The following is a 14,927-nucleotide window of genomic DNA, read 5'->3' as shown; positions in this document are numbered from 1 at the left end:
AACCCACCCTTTAACTTGTTAGTTGACTCAATGTTGGTATTGCCGTATTTTCTTGTTTCACTCACCCAATTGACTTGACTTAAGTTCCGCGCGGTGTAGTCTGAGGCTTGGAGCAGCAAGGAGCGCATCAGATTTATAGACATTGTGAAAGCCTCCTTTGCACAATATAATCTTATTCCAAGTGTTGCACTGAGGTGACTGGTCTTTTTTTTTTTAACACAGTTAAGACACGGCGGCACGGTGGCCGACTGGTTAGAGCGTCAGCCTCACAGTTCTGAGGACCCGGGTTCAATCCCCGGCCCCGCCTGTGTGGCGTTTGCATGTTCTCCCCGTGCCTGCGTGGGTTTTCTCCGGGTACTCCGGTTTCCTCCCACATCCCAAAAACATGCATGAATTGGAGACTCTAAATTGCCCGTAGGCATGACTGTGAGTGCGAATGGTTGTTTGTTCCTATGTGCCCTGCGATTGGCTGGCAACCAGTTCAGGGTATACCCCGCCTCCTGCCCGATGACAGCTGGGATAGGCTCCAGCACGCCCGCGACCCTAGTGAGGAGAAGCGGCTCAGAAAATGGATGGATGGACAGTTAAGACACACTTTTGTTCGCCGCTACCGTTGGGCACAAGCATGTCTTTGTGCGTGTTCTTCTTCGTGGGTTTTCCCCATTTTCTTAGAAACTGGGAACCAATTTTTTTTTATTTGAACGATTCTGGCAGGACTGGAATGTTAGTCCCGGGTTCAATTGGTTCTCCATTCTCGATGCCCAACCCTAACGTCTCGGCAACATATTGCCAATGAGGAAACACTCTCCCTGCAACATCAGGGTGATGTAACTTTTGATGACGGGCCGACTGTCAGTGTGACGTATGTTTGCCGACTGGGATGTATTCGTTTTTTATGTTCACACTATAAGACAATTTGTCAAGTCCAGACATTGTGGGTTATTACAATAAACTACAGTCAAAACAAACAGTTGTCCCTAGTTGAGAAGTTAATGCTGCCCAGGGTTTGCCAGATTTGATTTAAGCATTTATTTGTGTCCATTGCTTGATTTTAATACAAAGTAAGACATTTTAAGAAACTTGTTCATGCCTAAGTGTCAATTTTGAAGAAAGCTATTAGCAGTGGGCTTAATTTTGAGTGATAATGGTGTCATTTTTTGTAAACGCCATAAAGCAAGAAAGGAATGAGACGTAATAAGTGTTTATTATTCAGCTTACTTTGCATTTCTTTGAGCACCCTTTCAACAAGAAATTTGCATTGATCATACCACTTGTTTAAATACATTCACAAATAAGCATGAACCATCATGTACAGTTACATCAAGAAATGTACGACCCCAATTCCAATGAAGTTGGCACGTTGCAAATAATCATTAACTTAAGATTTTTATGGCTGCAACACGTTCCAAAAAAGCTGGGACACGTGGCAAAAAAGACTGAGAAAGTTGAGGAATGCTCATCAAACAACTGTTTGGAACATCCCACAGGTGAACAGGCTAATTGGGAACAGGTGGGTTCCATGACTGTGTATAAATTCATTCACAAGCAAAGATGGGGCGAGGTTCAGCTCTTTGTGAACAAGTGCATGAGAAAATAGTCGAACAGTTTAAGGACCATGTTCCTCAACGTACAATTGCAAGGAATTTAGGGATTTCATCATCTAGGGTTCATAATATCATCAAAAGGTTCAGAGAATCTTGAGAAATCACTGCATCTAAGCAGCAAGTCCAAAAACCAACATTGAATGCCCGTGACCTTCGATCCCTCAGGCGGCACTGCATCAAAAACCGACATCAATGTGAAAAGGATATCACCACATGGGCTCAGGAACACTTCAGAAAACCAATGTCAGCAAATACAGTTCGGCGCTATATCCGTAAGTGTAACTTGAAACTTTACTATGCAAAGCAAAAGAAATTTATCAACAACACCCAGAAACGCTGCCGGCTTCTCTGGGCCCGAGCTCATCTAAGATGGACTGGTGAAAAGTGGAAAAGTGTTCTGTGGTCCGACGAGTCCACATTTCAAATTGTTTTTGGAAATTGTGGACGTCGTGTCCTCCCGACCAAAGAGGAAAAGAACCATCCGGACTGTTATGGACGCAAAGTTCAAAAGCCAGCATCTGTGATGGTATGGGGCTGTGTTAGTGCCAAGGGCCTGGGTAACTTACACATCTGTGAAGGCACCATTAATGCTGAAAGGTGCATACAGGTTTTGGAGAAACATATGCTGCCATCCAAGCAACGTCTTTTTCATGGACACCCCTGCTTATTTCAGCAAGACAATGCCTAACCACATTCTGCACGTGTTACAACAGCGTGGCTTTGTAGTAAAAGAGTGCAGGTACTAGACTGGCCTGCCTGCAGTCCAGACCTGTCTCCCATTGAAAATGTGTGGGGCATTATGAAGCGAAAATACGACAACGGAGACCCCGGACTGTTGAACAGCTGAAGCTGTACATCAAGCAAGAATGGGAAAGAATTCCAACTACAAAGCTTCAACAATTAGTGTCCTCAGTTCCCAAACGTTTATTGAATGTTGTTAAGAGAAAAGGTGATGTAACACAGTGGTAAACATGACACTGTCCCAGCTTTTTTGGAATGTGTTGCAGCCATAAAATTCTAAGTTAATGATTATTTGCTAAAAACAATCAAGTTTATCAGTTTGAACATTAAATATCTTGTCTTTGTAGTGTATTCAATTAAATATAGGTCGAACACGATTTGCAAATCATTGTATTCTCTTTTTATTTGTTTAACACAACATCCCAACTTCATTGGAATTGGGGTTGTATAACATATTTGTATACTGAGGAGTGTTGAGACGTACCGATGGAAATCAAAAGGATCCAAATGGCCCCCAAGTACTCCAAATACCTCAACTCATATGTCAACACCCAATTAAGCATATCAATTCAATGCAATGAAGAATTTTAGGATCAACTGATTAAACATAAATTACGTTTAATTTGCAGTGTTTTTATGGCTAACACTGGCTAACATCCATCCATCCATCCATTTTCCAAGCCACTTCTCCTCACAAGGGTTGCGGGCGTGCTGGAGCCTATCCCAGCTATCTTTGGGCAGGAGGCGGGGTCCACCCTGAACTGGTTGCCAGCCAATTGCAGGGCACACAAACAAACAACCATTTGCACTCACATTCACACCAAGGGGCAATTTAGAGACTTCAATTAACCTACAATGCATGTTTTTGGGATGTGGGAGGAAAACAGAGTGCTCGGAGAAAACCCACGCAGGAACGGGGAGAACATGCAAACTCCACACAGGCGGAGCTGGGGATTGAACCCCGGTCCTCAGAACTGTGAGGCAGACGCTCTAACCAGTCACCGTGCCGCCCACTGGCTAACAAAGAGACTGAATATTATCTCAGAAATAGTGCTTCAGTAAGAGCTGCTCGGTGATGACACTGCAGAGATAAAACTGTGGTAAAAGGCAAATAATTATATTGCATTTTATTTTGACACATAATTATTCAAACTGATCGGGCAGTACTAATGAAGGAAACTAATTCTAAAACTTACGAAGAGAATCACAAAAGTTGTAAACATTGTGAGCTGTGCAGTTTGCTGGACAAAACTGCAAAAAAAATAAAATAATTCCCATGCATATAAAATGGAAAGCAGCTATCTTGAGTGTACCTGCTATGAAAATTAAGAGCCAGACTTCATTTTCAGGCTGGACTAGTTCCACACGTTAGATCGCTAACATGCTCAACACTTTTTGATCTGAAGGCATATGGAATGATCATTTTAAGAAAATTTAGGGGCAACCCATCTCTACCCCTCTCAAAAAATGAAAAAAATAAATAGTTAAAAAAAAAAAAAACAGGCCAAGGGAAGCCAGAGGACACTTCAAATTCAGCTCAGACTGTATCGGCCAGGGGAAACCTCTCACTAGTGAGGGATGGAATGTTTTGAGGGAAAAGGTGTGGGTTGCCCATCTTGATGAGAGGATATATCCCCATGTAACTTCTCTTGGCTCATTTCATACTGGTTGGCCAGGTTACATATTCATGATACATACCCATTGTTTCTCCACTGTTTATTTTAAATATACTTATTATAGTGTTTTCGTGTCATCCTTCACATGCCTATTGAAAATTATTATCAATACTTTTTAACTTTATTTTTAAAAAAATTATGAATACTATATCCTATTACAGACCTGGGAATAGTACGGACCATGGGCCACATCTGGCTTATCCACAGTCTCTCACCGGCTGTCGCAGTGTTCAGTCAAAAACCATAAAATACGGTTTGGTCCATATTGAGATGTTCAGTTTTTGGTCGGATTTCAAGAATGGTTTGTCCAGTCTAGTCGAGTGAAAAGTCAGCATCAGACAACAGTTTCAGCAGGCATCAAGAACACACAAAGCATAGAGGGGAGTGTTCAAATATCAGTGGTGATGACAGGCGTCACACCGTGAATGAGCAAAGTGGGGCCCAGGCCGTGAGTCAGCAGCTCCAGCTGGTGCAAGTAAGATTTGTAGCGACGAGTGTCAGCCGGTGGGTGCGGCAAGTACAGGAAGCGCACAGCAGGTGGAGGCCGGGCCTGGTCTAGAATCAGCTGATTGACGGCTGACAGGTAGTCATCAGACAACCGCGTAGTGTTGCTCGGGAAGCTGTTGGCGTAATCATCTTCATTCTCCTCCTCGTCTTTTCCCAGTTTCTTCTCTTCCTTGATGGTATCAGGGGAATGTGAGGATTGCCTCTTGTCCCATTCACCTTGGCGCTGCCAGTGTAGCGCCACTTGCTGGTCCCAGGCCACAGGGTAGATTTGAGCTTTAATTCTTAGCTCTTTTAGCAGCTGTCCAAGCTTCTCTTCTAAGCCTCTCACACTCCGTCCCTCCTCCACGCAAAGGAAGAGACGCAATGTAGCTTTGCGCCAGGCTCGCACCATATTGAGGATGCAAGCTAGCTGCAGCAAGAACAGCGAGCAAGTATCCACGTAATTTGTGCTGTCTGGACGCAGAAGGTTGACTGGCCAGACGTCGACATACACAAAACCGTTCCCTGGAGAGAAGGAGGCCGCTGAAAGAGCCTGTGCTCGGTCAAAACTGTTAAAATAACGGGCCAAAACCACATTCTTCGACATTTTCATGGCATCTGCAATGATCGCTACATACTCCCGGGGCCCCAAAACCTTCCCATCATGTACGTCATCATTTGCATCCCTGCTACTGCACCGAAGGGAAGCAAAATGGAACGGTTTTGGGCGCTGCTCAAGATCTTGAGAGGGGCATGAAAAATCTGTGGACTGATTTTTAGAGAGGCTGTCCTTTGGGAGGCTGTCATCATAAAAACCCAGGACGAGGGTGTTGGGACGCATTCCACCTGGAATGTAGAGATGAAATAAATAAGTCAGTTAGACAAGATGATTTGTTTCAATATAAAAAAAATCCTGTGATGATAAAAACTTGTGTTTAGGAATATCCCAAAAATATCAAAATAAACCCAGCAGAACCTGTGGGTGAGGAAGATAAGGTGAGTGGATATCTCTACAGAGAAGATAGCCAGACTGCCTGGTGAGGGAGTAGCAATAGTGGTTACTTGTTTTTTTAGGAGTCCTGATTTCATCATCACAGCTAGTCAAGTTTGAGTGAATGCTTAACCAAGTAGACTACAGCGCACTGTCTATCTATTTCACCGTCAAAAGAGCAATGTCTGTGTCATTAATCCGAGCAACAGAAAAGTCAACGTCAAGCGATCATAGCCTTCTCAACTGGATAACAGGAAAAATGACCAGATTGATCTACAATAGCCTAAATCAGTGATTTCCAACCTTTATGGAGCCAAGGCACATATTTTACAATTGAAAAATCTCACGGCACACCAGCAGACAAAAATGTCACAAAAAGTGGATACATTAATTACTGCATTAATTGCAGGAATGTACTTCCTGCCATCTAATAGAAGCGCATTCATTTGTTCTGTCTGTCACTATGCCTCACTGGCGTAAATAGATGAACGATACATTATTTATTGTAACTATAATTTTTGGACCAATTAAGTAAAATTTGATAATTTTCCACAGCACACCTGAAGAGCGCTCACGGCACACAAATGTGCCACTAAATGACAAGTCAAACGACAGTGGGCACGGAAAGTATTCAGACCCCCTTAAATTTTTCACTCTTTGTTATATTGCAGCCATTTGCTAAAATCATTTAAAATATTTTTTTTTCTCATTAATGTACACACAGCACAAAAAAAAAACGGAATTGTTGACATTTTTACAGATTTATCAAAAAAGAAAAATTGAAATATCACACAGTATTCAGACCCTTTGCTGAGTATTTACGGTAGTTGAAGCACCCTTTTGACCTAATACAGCCATGAGTCTTTTTGGGAATGATGCAACAAGTTTTTCACACCTGGATTTGGGGATCCTCTGCCATTCCTCGTTGCAGATCCTCTACAGTTCTGTCAGGTTGGATGGTGAATGTTGGTGGACAGCCATTTTCAGGTCTTTCCAGAGATGCACAATTGGGTTTAAGTCAGGGCTCTGGGTGGGCCATTCAAGAACAGTCATGGAGTTGTTCTGAAGCCACTCCTTTGTTATTTTAACTGTGTGCTTAGGGTCATTGTCTTGTTGGAAGGTGAACCTTCGGCCCAATCTGAGGTCCTGAGCACTCTGGAGGTTTTCGTCCAGGATATCCCTGTACTTGGCCACATTTATCTTTCCTTCGATTGCAACCAGTCGTCCTGTCACTGCAGCTGAAAAACACCCCCACAGCATGAGGCTGCCACCACCATGATTCACTGTCGGGACTGAATTGGACAGGTGATGAACAGTGCCTGGTTTTCTCCACACGTACCGCTTAGAATTAAGGCCAAAAAGTTCTATCTTGGTCTCATCAGACCAGAGAATCTTATTTCTCACCATCTTGGAGTGCTTCAGGTGTTTTTTTAGCAAACTCCATGCAGGCTTTCACATGTCTTGCACTGAGGAGAGGCTTTTGTCGGGCCATTCTGCCATAAAGCCCCGAATAGTGGGGGGCTGCAGTGATGGTGGACTTTCTAGAACTTTCTCCCATCTCCCAACTGCATCTCTGGAGCTCAGCCACAGTGATCTTTGGGTTTTTCTTTACCTGTCTCACCAAGGCTCTTCTCCCCCGATTGCTCAGTTTTGCCGGATGGCCAGCTCTAGGAAGGCTTCTGGTCGTCCCAAACGTCTTCCATTTAAGGATTATGGAGGCCACTGTGGTCTTAGGAACATTAAGTGCAGCAGAAATATTTTTGTAACCTTGGCCAGATCTGTGCCTTGCCACAATTCCGTCTCTGAGCTCTTCAGGCAGTTCCTTTGACCTCATGATTCTCATTTGCTCTGACATGCACTGTGAGCTGTAAGGTCTTATATAGACAGGTGTGTGGCTTTCCTAATCAAGTCTAATCAGTATAATCAAACACAGCTGGACTCCATTGAAGGTGTAGAACCATATCACGGATAATCAGAAGAAATGGACAGCACCCGAGTTAAATATGAGTTTCGCAGCAAAGGGTCTGAATGCTTGTGTGAAATTTCAGTTTTTCTATTTTAATAAATCTGCAAACATTTCAACAATTCAATTTTTTTCTGTCAATATGAGGTGCTGTGTGTACATTAATGATGAAAAAAATGAACTCAAATGATTTTAGCAAATGGCTACAATCATTGCACTGGTGTTCATTAATGTGCATTGTCCATTTTAAAATAAATACATCCATTAATGAATGAATGAATGAATAAATAAATCACTTAAAAAACTACTTAATGGGAGGCTAAACTCATTTACAAATTATGGTAATATGCCTGCCTTTAGGCTACATCTACGACGAACAAATTCAAGGCATTTAATTTATTGCTTTCCCCTGAATTAACTAGCCAGTCCGTCAATGATCATTTTAACTACTGTATTACTGAATTTTAAAGATGTTTTTTTTCGGCTATAAACATCATCTTTTTGACTGACGTCACACATTTTATACTACGGTGGTAGAAAAGAAGACTTCCCATACAAACGTGCAAGAAGAAAATCATTCATTCAAGCCATTTAACCTGTTTTGTCAATCGCTCTGCCTCGGTCAAATGACATGGAAGGGTTTGTTTACTAGTGGTGCCATTGGCAAATACTTTAGCTTTTGCCACCAGAAAGAACGCATACCATCATGGTAAATTGTCCTATTGGATTTCATTAGATGTTCAAGTGTACTTGGTAAGTGTATAAGCAGAGTGCATACCTAAAGAAAAGTTGGATTTGTATTGATGGCGACACTGACCTAGTCCAGAGATGAACAGAAGGTGTTGGATTCCATGGCGCACTGAATCAGCCAGTGTCAGGTTGACAAAGGCCTTGATATTGAGATGGTCCACCAGGGACAGCCAAGAGGCATACTGGGATTGTAGAGGGTCAGAGGGTAATGTGTCTGTGTGTGTGGTTAGGGGAAGACAAACATACGTCAGTCAAAAAGCTCAACATACACTATCATCAGAGCATAATGCACACGAAGCACCTAAAAGCTACAGAGCACAAATGGCCTTAAAATAATCCGGGCACATATACTTTACATCATAATCCTCTTCCGTGTGTGTGAATCACTGCCTCATTTATCTCAACACAGAGTGCCTGCTCAAATTAGAGAAGGGTTCTTCATCTGCTAATGGAACTATAATTCCTCTCTATTGTGCTCAGGCGACACTCAGGCGATTTTGATTATGAACTATTCATTCAGGGTCAGCCCTGTGTCCCGGATGAAAAAGTTAAGCTTGTGACCAATATGTACACGCGCCATACATACCTCGCTAGGTACGTTCAAATGAATGGAGTCCGCAAAGCCTCTTTTAAAACATCCACACGCTTACTTTAATTCCTGATGACTCTCTTTAGCAACTCACTTGTGCCTTAACTATGATTCTATCTTTTTTATAGTGTAAGAAATGCGATAAATTGTACTGTATATACATCATCAAACGCCTATACAGGCTCGCTGTTCAGGGCGTCCATACTGTATATCCAATCGCTGAATGTACAGGGGTTTCGTCTGCAACTCTTATTTTTATGGGATGGTCCGGTCCAATCGGGTTCGACTCCATGCCACAGTGTGCGGCACGCCTAAAACTAAAAACCAATACATAAAGTACTGTGTCAAATGCACACAGACAATATACCCATTTATCCATGAACGGCAAGTAACCGTGGCAAGTGTGTTCACAGCACAGTAGAGGCTTTTCACCGCAGCGTCTCTGCCATGTTTGTGGAGTATGTTTGGGAATTACTTTTTCGAGGGTGCCGCTTTATCGTTGCATAAAAATGTTGAATAAATGTAACAAAGTGTTTGTCGAATTTGATTTTCTACTAAATTTGCAGAGCTTCGCAGAGGCTCCTGACAATTACATTTTATCAAGCCAAAATGGAATAGTGACCCATATCAGTGTTCTTACTGAGATCTCCAAGTTGGACATGCCCCAGCACGTAGAGTCCACTCTTTTTAATATCGTTGATGAAGGTGATGAGGCCTACACTGCTGCGAGGGTTGGAGACCATCAGCAGGACTTGAGGCCTCCAGAATTTGACATGATCCTTTCTCACATCCAGCATCAGCAAATACTTGCGTACCTAGAAGTAACAAGGAAAATAAACAATAATAATAATATAAAATACCCCAAAGTTGAATGAGAAGTTACATTTGAAACGTCTCACTACGCTTACTGGCCACTTCATTCTACATTCTAGGTCACAGTTGGGAATGGTTCTACAGTTGCTTATCTGATAGATATTCATTACATTCTCTCACTCAAAATATGGTATAGAGATTGACGAATTGTGTCCATCATTAAGTACATTCCTTTGATATACAATAAGTCTAAAAAGATGAATGTGAAGACCTGCAGGGGTTATTCCATATTGGTGGCTCTTTGGTCGCCCTAGCATCCTGAGACTGACATCAAGCACGGCCGACTGAACGAACTCACTCACTCGCAAGCACACACATAAGGTGAAAAGAATTTGTAATAACATAAAACATACAAGCTCACACACATACAGTACTAGTCAAAACACCATACCTAAATGACCTAAGAAACCTGAAACTGGGCATGAAACATCATGCAGTGTGCCGGCCGGGTTCTGCAACTACTTTTCATGAGTGACCGCCATCAGTTTTCCCGCAAATAAAAATTTGAATCGCAGGTGACTGACGTTGCAATGTTGCAGATGTAACTGCCACTCAAAAATGCCACGTCCTATCACATGAGCTTTCACAACAAAAATACACTTATCCTGGCATATAGTAAGACCCCCATCAAGGCGTACCAATAAAGTACAGTGGACCCCCGCATACTTCCGGTTCGGCACCTGCGGATTCACCTGTCCGCACAGTTTTCCAGTTTTTTTGCCTGTTTTTTCCTATTAATAAAAACCCCCAAAACATTTAGTTTGTTTTTTTGGCAGGGGGAAGCAACTCCAAAAACGCTTATTGGTGTTTTATCCCCACTGATTTAAGAGTTTTTTGGTAAAAAAAAAAAAATCCAATGCAATTATAATCAGCGTCAATTATCCGGGGATTTTCACGATTCGCGGCGCAGCCTGATTCCTATCCCCCGCGAGATCCACTGTAGATACAGAAAATAAAGTGTGTTTTACAATAGTATTCAACTGTATAGTATTTCCAAACCCCAATTACAATGAAGTTCGGACATTGTGTAAAATGTCAATAAAAACTGTGTACAATGATTTGCAAATCCTTTTCAACCTATATTTAATTGAATATGCTACAAATATTTGATGTTCAAACTGATAAACATTGTTTTTTGCAAATATTCCCACATTTTTAATTTGATGCCTGCAAAATGTTCAAAAAAGCTGTGACAGGGGCATATTTACCACTGTGTTTCAAAACCTTTCCTTTTTACAACACTCAATAAGCGCTTAGGAAGTGAGGACACTAATTGCTGAAGTTTTAAAGGTGGAATTCTTTCCCTTTCTTGCTTGATATACAACTTTAGCAAAAGACATTGCTTGGATGGCAGCCAGCCAATCACTTGTCTTGAATCCAATTGAAAATCTATGGAAATAACTGAAACTCAAGGTCCATAAAAGAAGCCCACGGAACCTTCAAGACTTGAGGACTGCTTGTGTGGAGCAATGGTCCAAAATCACACCACACCAATGCATGCGACTAGTTTCTCCATACAGGAGGCGTCTTAAGGCTGTCATTGCAAACAAAGGCTTTTGTACAAAGTACTAAATAAATGCCAGTTGGCGTGTTCAATACCTTTTCCCTGTGTCATTTCCCATTGTTACACACAACTTATTTTCTGAGCTTATTTGTTCTACTTTCTTTGTATGTATGGATTCCTTGGGTCATTCCCAACATCTGGTGAAATGTTCATGTCAATAGCACCTTTGGAAACATATTTAGTGAGAAAAACGGTGACGTGTTCAATACTTGTTTATTTATATATATATAAATATGAGCAGTGGACAGCTTTCTCATGCTTGAGGAACAGTTTGGGGAGTTCGCGGTTCCTTAATCAAGATCCCCTCAGTCAAGGAGTTTATTCAGTCCCCGGATACCAATGTTGTTTGGGGAATTTTAAATTGGGGCTTTGAGTAGTGGTTAACATTTGGCTCTGTGCAAGAGTACTAACTACAATTTTTTAGTTTCCTTTGACTGAATAAAGTATTTACCCAACCTAACAAGACTGAATAATTATGTTGGGTCCACTTTAATTTTCAGTTTCAGCAGTTACCGGAACAAATTGAAATTTTGCATTTTATATTTTTATTTTCATATGCATGTAAACATTAAATCACAATAATTGAATTTATACATATGTATGTAAATGTTTATCAATTTCTTCAACTTCGCTGCGATGAAAACTCTCTCTCTCTGGTGTGTTCTGGCCAAGACAGCAGCAGGAAAATTTAAGTTCATGCTCACAGTCATAAGCCAAGGTATAATCACCTGCTCAAAAGGAGCAATTGCAGATTGTCTTGCAAAAGAACACCTTGACACTGCGTATGAAGGCAAATACCACCCTGTCCAATTGCTTTATGAACTTTCTACTTTCCTTGGAGCATTTCTTTTATGGAGTGCTGCCCTTTTTGGCTATCAGGAAGCTAATGGATTGGGTCTTGAGTGAGGGCTATTACAAAGTATTTTCAATGTATAAGTACTGGATGAGCGGCACGGTGGCCGACTGGTTAGAGCGTCAGCCTCACAGTTCTGAGGACCCAGGTTCAATCCCCGGCCCCGCCTGTGTGGAGTTTGCATGATCTCCCCGTGCCTGCGTGGGTTTTCTCCGGGCACTCCGGTTTCCTCCCACATCCCAAAAACATGCATGATTTGGAGACTCTAAATTGCCCGTAGGTGTGAATGTGAGTGCGAATGGTTGTTTGTTTGTACGTGCCCTGCAATTGGCTGGCAACCAGTTCAGGGTGTACCCCGCCTCCTGCCCGATGATAGCTGGGATAGGCTCCAGCACGCCCGCGACCCTAGTGAGGAGAAGCGGCTCAGAAAATGGATGGATGGATGGAAGTACTGGATGTTATAATGCATGCCAAACGCAAATTTAATATAGTTCATGTAGGGGGGAAAAACTCAGTTATTTCATTACATTCCCAATGTGGGATAGTGGTAGAGATGGGCATAACAATCAATCCATAAATTATGTAGTTGCCTAGAATTTGGTAGGAACTATAACACATTTACCGTAATTGTGTCATGAAAATTCTAATGCAAATGGATTGCACGACTTGGACACAATCACTCAAGGAGCTGTTATTTCAGTCTCAACTACGTAATAATAAGCAAACATGGCCTCAGCTATGGGAAGTTGAGCTCCATCTATGCAGACTTACATCATGGCAACTTCTCTGGGCAACATTATTCTACTCACTACAACACTAGCATTGAAACAGTTGATTTCAGATTATTCACAGACATACTCGCATCCCATTAAAATAACCGTTTTGAAAGAAATAACATCGATTAAGCAGGCGGAAGCTGTTTCAATTGTCCATCACTTCTTAAACAGTGAGAAAGTCAATCAATAATTTTTACTTTAAAATGCTTTTCACAGTAGACTTTAGAGAACAAAGGGTAGATAGAAAAAAATTTCAAGAATATATTGCAAATTAAGTTTGGGATTTAAAAACGAAATGAACGTGCTCCGGGTAATGACTGATCAAAAAGGTTTCAGGTATCAGCAATCTCGCTGAAAGCTGACCAATTTAAGATTCAGATTACTTGCAATTACATGTTTGCATGCTTGCATCAACAAATAACCAACAATAGTCTCAGAGGTGGAGACCGACTGCCTCCACACATCTAAGCATCTGTCTTCTTTATCTTCCCATTTTCTTCTGTCTTCCCATTCATCAGGCTATCATCATTTCTGTCTTTTCAGTCTCATCCATCACTTCATTTGCTCAATCACTCATCCTCTCACTATGCTTATATTATGTCTCCATCTATTTCTTTACTTGATACCATCAGCGTCAGTTTGCCTTTTTTGTCCCTATGTCTTTCCTTAACACTGTTGTCAGCAGCTTGTTATCTCCTCGTGTGTTTTTGTTGTGAGCCCTTCTGTCTCCATTCCTTGCTGCAAAGCCATCTAGCTGGCACTCTGCCATACCAGGTGCTGTTGGAATTTTGACATATTGTGCAGATCTACACACCCATGTAATTAGCTGTTTTTGCAATTAAAAATTGGAGACCAAGATAGAAAAATCATAATTAGGTATATGTGCAATTCATTTGAGAAATATATTTAAATAATTTCTGGGTAAGAGGAGTAAGTTCTGTAAGTGTGCACTTAAATGAAAACAATCAATTAGTTTCTTAAACGTTGGGAATTGTGTTGATATTGTGAAACTGATTGTTGATTGAACATGTCTTAAAGGGGACATATTACAACCAAGTAAATAATTTTCTATCTGCCATTCCCCTTCTTGGCCAGAAAATTAAAAGCCTAATTCTGAAAATGTGTCTTTGAGCGAGTTTAAATTTCCATAATAACCGCCCACACCACGTTTCTCTGCCCATTACTTGGCAGCCAGGCTGGGCGAAGATCTGCCACTTTCAGGCGACGGCTGGGCAACACTGTCTGATACACTTTCTCAAAGCCAAAAAGTAAACAGTAAACTGAAACGAGTTTTGTTTAATCACAGATTAGTAGTAGTTTCAGATAAGGCATGTACTTGATTGCTCGGTGAAGTTTTTTTTGTATTTTGTAATATTTTGATGACACTGGGAACTTAGGTTATAACCTGCTGTAATTTCTCGTGTATAATGCACATTTCCCCCCCCCCCCAAAAAAATTATCAAAAGTCAATAGTGCGCGCTATACATAGGTATAGGGGCAAATGGAAAAAAAAAAAACGTTCACATTTTATAAATGTATGCCGCCATCTAGAGGTTATGAAAAATCTGTATACTTTCATTCCAAAATGCCACTGCCACTGGTTACGAGAAAGGTATACACTTTCACTCTAATATGCCACCGCCACCTAGTGGTAATTAAAAAAGGTGTAGCCTACACTTTCATTCCAATATGACAGGGGTACGTATGACAGCATATATGTACAGTTGTGCTCATAAGTTTACATACCCTGGAAGAATTTGTGAAATATATATATATTTTTTTTTTTAAATATGACTGATGACCGAACAACAACCATCATTAAGTTCTTCATGGTTATGTTTTGTTTAATGATAATGCTTTTCTGAAATGTTTGACCGTTTCATTTGAATCCCATTAGAATAAAATTAAATGTGTTTCGCCTGGTCCTTCATTCATCCATTTTCTATACCGCTTATCTTCACTCGGGTCATGTTTTCTTTAAATAATTGTACCCATCTTGCAAATTCAGCCAGGATAATTAAACATATGAGCACAACTGTGCGTTTTCTAATTTACTCAATA

The 14,927-nt window shown here is 41.2% G+C and overlaps 1 protein-coding gene across 1 annotated transcript in view; it reads right to left on the bottom strand.

Moving 5' to 3' along the window:
- Nucleotides 1-1,185: 1,185 nt before the first annotated feature.
- zgc:153039 (uncharacterized protein LOC767698 homolog) overlaps nt 1,186-14,927 on the bottom strand; it is an 85,801-nt gene continuing 72,059 nt past the window's right edge. Inside the window, exons 11-13 of the mRNA XM_061782680.1 lie at nt 9,441-9,615; nt 8,279-8,425; nt 1,186-5,353 (exon numbers count right to left, since the gene is read on the bottom strand). Coding sequence (XP_061638664.1) covers nt 4,410-5,353; nt 8,279-8,425; nt 9,441-9,615 — 1,266 coding nt within the window. The 3' untranslated portion in view covers nt 1,186-4,409. The remainder of the gene's footprint in view (nt 5,354-8,278; nt 8,426-9,440; nt 9,616-14,927) is intronic.

The sequence above is a fragment of the Phyllopteryx taeniolatus genome, chromosome 8 (assembly GCF_024500385.1).
Source record: "Phyllopteryx taeniolatus isolate TA_2022b chromosome 8, UOR_Ptae_1.2, whole genome shotgun sequence".
Lineage (NCBI taxonomy): Eukaryota > Metazoa > Chordata > Actinopteri > Syngnathiformes > Syngnathidae > Phyllopteryx > Phyllopteryx taeniolatus.
This window is presented reverse-complemented; position numbering and strand designations above follow the sequence as displayed.